This window comes from Psammomys obesus, unplaced genomic scaffold (assembly GCF_907164565.1).
Source record: "Psammomys obesus unplaced genomic scaffold, mPsaObe1.curated_primary_1811, whole genome shotgun sequence".
NCBI lineage: Eukaryota > Metazoa > Chordata > Mammalia > Rodentia > Muridae > Psammomys > Psammomys obesus.
Genome location: NW_026590675.1, coordinates 113,845 through 119,037, shown reverse-complemented (window position 1 = coordinate 119,037; position 5,193 = coordinate 113,845). Strand labels below are relative to the sequence as shown.

General features: G+C 46.3%; 1 protein-coding gene across 1 annotated transcript; it reads left to right on the top strand.

The window, feature by feature from the left end:
• Nucleotides 1-3,523, top strand: LOC129677600 (transcription factor SPT20 homolog). The gene is made up of 2 exons (XM_055608247.1): nt 1-1,668; nt 3,518-3,523. The coding sequence occupies exons 1-2, from the start codon at nt 1-3 to the stop codon at nt 3,521-3,523; spliced, it is 1,674 nt and encodes a 557-aa protein (XP_055464222.1).
• The last annotated feature ends 1,670 nt before the right edge of the window (nt 3,524-5,193 follow it).

The following is a 5,193-nucleotide window of genomic DNA, read 5'->3' as shown; positions in this document are numbered from 1 at the left end:
ATGGAACAAGCTTTACAGGAAACTTTGGAGCGGACAGATGGTATTATTGAAACCATCGAGCAGCAGCCCCCTCCTTCGAGACTCTTGTCTAGTGAGGAAAAATCTCTTCATGAAAAACTGTATGACATTTATGTTGAGGAATGTGAAAAAGATCCTGAGGCAGAGGGCCTTCAAAGCAATGTCAACTTGCTAAAGAAACTTATGAAGAAAGAGTCGTTGGCATGTTTAGTGGTCAACCTGTACCCTGAAAATCAGGGCTATTCTCTCAAGCTCAAGGACAAACATGGAGTCCTTGTAGAGCCCTTTCCAGTGAAAAGTGGGTCATTTTCAGAGACTTTTCATTTGCCTTATGATGTAGAGAAACTGCTCGAATATTTGGATGCTGAAGAGTTACCTTCTCTTCTGATTGATATCCTGAAAAAGTCTCCTGTGAATGTTTTTCACCATGGCTGTGTCATAGCAGAAATCCGAGACTACAGGCAGTGCAGAGACAACATCTACCCTCCTGGGGAGCTTTGTGCAGAGCCCGCTGTGTCACCCGCTGAGTCTTCTGCCTACCAAACACGGCATGTTCTATTGCGTCCCATGATGTATCACAGTGATGTGGAGTCCATAACATGTGATAACCATCAGTGGACTGAGGAAGAGAAACTTGAGCTGAAGAAGCAACTGATTTTAGCTACAGAGGACCCCTCTGTTGCTGTCACCTACACAGCCAATGACCTGCTGTTTAATGAGCAGAAGATGATGACAGACTCCATGAGACAAGGCTTCAAGAGGCATGCATGCCCCTCTATGGATCAACAGGAGGTACCATCTGGCTGTATTTGTCCCCCTGGCCTCACAACAATGACTCCTTTCAAAAAACAGGCAAAAATAAGAACAGATGACCCATATGACCTGAATATTGCTGGAGCAGAAACACGGAAGCAGAGACTCCGTGAGCTGACTATGCCTTCAGAGATGGATATGCAGAAATACGTTAAAGGGATGCCATCTCTGCTCTTTGATGATGAAGAACCAAGCGTACTGGCAACTCCTGAGGTAAACTATGATTATATGTGTGATAACGAGGATGGCAATCAGCTATGGGAAATGAATCCAGATATCATGAAGTCCCTTAATGAACCACTTTTCTCTGCTGAAATAGGGCCACTTCCAGAGGACAGAAGTGATAGCCACATGTATCTGCCTCACATCTCACTGGATGATTATTCAGATGAGTTCATGGCTAGGGTAAACACTGGGCCTAGGGAAACAGTGGGTGTGTACCAGGGATCTGTCCAGAGCAAAGCCACATGTCCAGGCAAGATCCCTCAGAGGTCTAGTAGCTCAGTCCGTCCTCCTCAGCCCTCCCTGGGGATGAACCCCACAAGCAGTCTGGTGCCATCCTTAGAGAAGGAAAGCAGCCTTCCACTAGGTGCACTTGCTCCCATCTCAAGACGGGGCTCCTCAGCTATCAGCTGTGATCGAGACACACCATCTGACTCTAAGGCAATCCCTGTGGTCCAGCAGACCACTGTGAGAGAGAGCAGGGTTAGCACCCTTCCTGAAGCTGGCCAATCCAATGTGAGGTCATCAGAAACCAACCCAAAGGCCCAGCACTCCCCCAGAACCACTGGTGTGAATCTGATCGATATGGTAAAGTCTGTGCCAAAACCTCGTCTGGTGAGTAATTTCACTCAGGTCCTAGGCTGCTCCACTAGTGTCCCAGCTGCTAAGGGAATCACTCAAAAGAGCTTTCTACTAACTAGGAAGGTGCTAGCTGGGCCAGCACAGTGCACTGTGAAGTCACCTATACAACTCATTATAAATAATACGTCAAAACCCCTAATTGTAAAGCCTCCCCCTGGTTCTATCATTTTGTGCTCAGAGCCTCCGAATCCTTCCCAGGGACAGCTGCAGCAACCAGAGCATATATATGTTTTGATCCCCCAAAAGCAGCAGCTACCCAGGGATCCTGTCCCCCCACAGACAGTGTCATCAGCTTCCTCCCAAGGGTCTAACCCTGAGCAGTTGTCCTTGCCTCAACAAACCAATCACCTTAACACTGAGCAAACTGCTCTCCTTAACACTGGTGAGACGAGAGTGATTCAACAGACCCAGACATCTGTGCTGAGTGAGGTAGGTTCCACCCAGCAGAGTCACATGCAGAACTCTCATTCACAGAGCTTTCCGCTCTCTGACCCTATTACAGCAGCAGCAAACCCAGACCTAGAATAGAAGTGCAGGGAAGAATCATACCACACAAAGTGACTGTGTCCAGAGTAAGGCACTCAGTGCTCTCACTGTGGGCATGCAGCCAGCAAACCCAGTGAGAGAGGAACAGGGGGCCCACCAAAACCACCTGAATTAAGATCCTGAATCTTAATTCTCTTTCAAATGCATCAGCATTGAGCTAAGTCATTTCTCAGTCTCTACTTCATCGCTGGTGTTTGGAATGTTCCAATATACTAGTTTAAAATGGGGGGGGGCACACAATGCCCAACTTTTACATAGAAGCAGGGAAGGGATTTTAAAAACTGAGGCTTATTATCCTTTTTGCTCTTGATATAGTCATGTTTAGTATAGTGTCCAAAATTTGTTAACTTTAGTCTCCTCCCGATTCTCATTTCCATAAGCATTAAAGCTGGAGATTGGGCTGAACCAGGGGCTCAGCAGCTAAGAGCACTAGCTCTTTCAAGGACTGGAGTTTGGTTCCCAGCACTGATGTCAGGTGCCTGGAAGCTTGTCTGTACCCCACCCCATCACACCAGCACCTTCTCACACCCACCCCCTCCAGAAGATCTGATACTCCTCCGGTCTCTTGAGGGACTGACGTGCATGTGCCACTCCCACACAAATATAATTTAAAAATAAAAATAGGAACCGCAGAGATAGCTTAGAGGTTAAGAACATTTGTTGCTTTTGCGTAGGAACTGGGTTTACTTTTCAACACCTACATGGTGGCTCACAACCATCTATAACTCCAGTTCCAAGGAATCTGACACCCTCTTCAGACCTGCAGGCTCACCAGGTAGCCACACGGTGCACAAACATACATGCAGGCAAAACTCCCAAGCATATAAAGTTAATATTTTTTTAATAATAATAATGCACTTTTAAGTTTATAATTTAGGAATAACAGGCTTATTTGCAAATGGTGATAAAAATAAATACACATTTTTCTGTTGAGGGAGAAGTGTAGCCTTCTCAATGATTTTCTTTTGGGGGGGTTGTTTTTCTTGGGTTTTTTTTGTTGTTTTGTTTTTTGGGTTGTGTGTGTGTATGGTTTTTTTTTTCCAGTTTTTTGAGAAAGGGCTACTGTGTGTAGCCCTGGCTGTCCTGGAACTCACTATGGAGACCAGGCTGGCCTCAAACTCACAGAGCTCCGCCTGCCTCTGACTCCCAAATGCTGTTATTACAGGCATGTACCACCACCTGGCCTGATTTAACAATTTCAAGGACACAGCTCAGTCTTAGTAAATAACAGTCCCATTGCTGTGCAACCTAGTTCTAGAACTCTTTTGTTTTTCAGGATTGAAACTCTGCACCTGTTAACTATCAAGTCCCTGTTTTCTGTTCCCTGCCCTTGGCTGCCACCCTTTTGTCTCCAGGAACCTTAGTGTGCACAGCACATCATATGTGTGGAAACAAGGGAGGAGGGCTATTATTTCAGGCCACCTTTTTTCACTTGACAAGATATCCCCAAGGTTCATGTATGCTGTGCCTTGTGACAGAAGGTCATTATCAAAAGAGACCAGATAAAGTTTGTCACACTGAAATGGAGTGCAGCGTAGGCTTGCACTCCTACGCAAGGGATTTGGTGGCAGACTTGTTTGATGGCCACCCAGCCCTGGGAAGGTTTCCCTGTACTCAGAGCTCTGGCAGACCCCAGCTCCCCTCCAGACCCTGACACTGGCCTGGAAAAGGCCCTCCCTCTGGGATGGCTTGCTGTGGCTTTCCACGTAAAACCATTTACATGTTTTAGAACCTTCTAGGTTACTTGCACAAGGGAGATAAGCACTTGAAAACAGTCCTCTTGTGCTTCTTCAGTGCCCAAAGCCTTGTGAGGCTGTTAAGTGGGTGTCTTCCTCCTCTGCCTTCCTGTCCCCTCCCCCCTTGTTTGTTCCCCATCAGTTGTTTAACATTTGCTGCCTGCTCACCTCATCTCCGTTTTCCTTGTTTCAGTGAACTGAACTGCTGCGTGCTTCAGAGAGTTGAAGTGTTATCAGCTCTGTAACAAATGTTCATCCAAAGCAAGGTGCAGCCCCTTAGCATTCATGGCTTTGGCAGTGCTGTGTAGGCAGCCTCTGTCCAAAGCGTGCTCAGCACTTCAAAAGAAGGCCTGGGCCTATTAAGCACTGAGCAGGAAGGCATCCTCCTCCTACTCCCAGCCACAGGCAACCATCAACTTGCTTTGTGCCCCTACGAGTTTGATTGTTCGCAGTGTTTATATTAGGCGAGTTATACGGTGTTTTACACAACTTTGTACTTTGTGTGTCGGCCTTTGGCCAGGTGTTTGGTGTTTATTCCTATTGTAACATGTACCAGCACTTGGATCCTTACTCATTCCCTTGCCTGTGTATGTTTTACTGTTCATGTTTTGTTCTCTGGTGACTCTTAAGGATAACCTGCCTACATGAAACTTGCTTTTGTAAGTGCACATGTATGTTTATTTGCCTTTTGCCCTAAGAAGAAATGGAAACTTGGTTTGTCTGGTCAGTTCTGAAAGATTAGCAAAGGGACAGGTAGCAGTGATTGTTACCTGGCATAAACCGACACTGAGGTCCTGCTGGTGCTCTTCAACAAAGATTTGACCTCCTCAAGCAAGCTGGTCACATTTGCCACCAGAGTGACAGCAAGCTGACCAGGAGGAGCATCCTGGACATGGCCGGGAGTGGGTGCCTGCACTTGTACGAAGTGAACTGGCCCAGTGAGCAGTTGCAAAGAACTTAAGCTCAGCCTTCAGAGCCAAGCAGATCTGACATCAGCATGCTGCCAGTTTGGGTGTCCTTCTTCCTTTTGCTCTGTAACTGGTCCATTCAGGTACAATAAGTAGAACGTTTTACTTGAGTGATGTGCTTTTCAGACAAGCAAATAAAATCACCTTTGTTTCCAGTTACCATTTAGTGGCATCATTTTTTCCCTTCCAGTGATTCTCATTGTGGTGACAATTTGTTTCTATCCAGGATCCTATTCCCATATTTCTTA

Coding starts and splice junctions, on each gene's coding strand:
- LOC129677600 (XM_055608247.1), top strand. CDS start 1: ATGGAACAAGCTTTACAGGAAACTTTGGAGCGGACAGATGGTATTATT.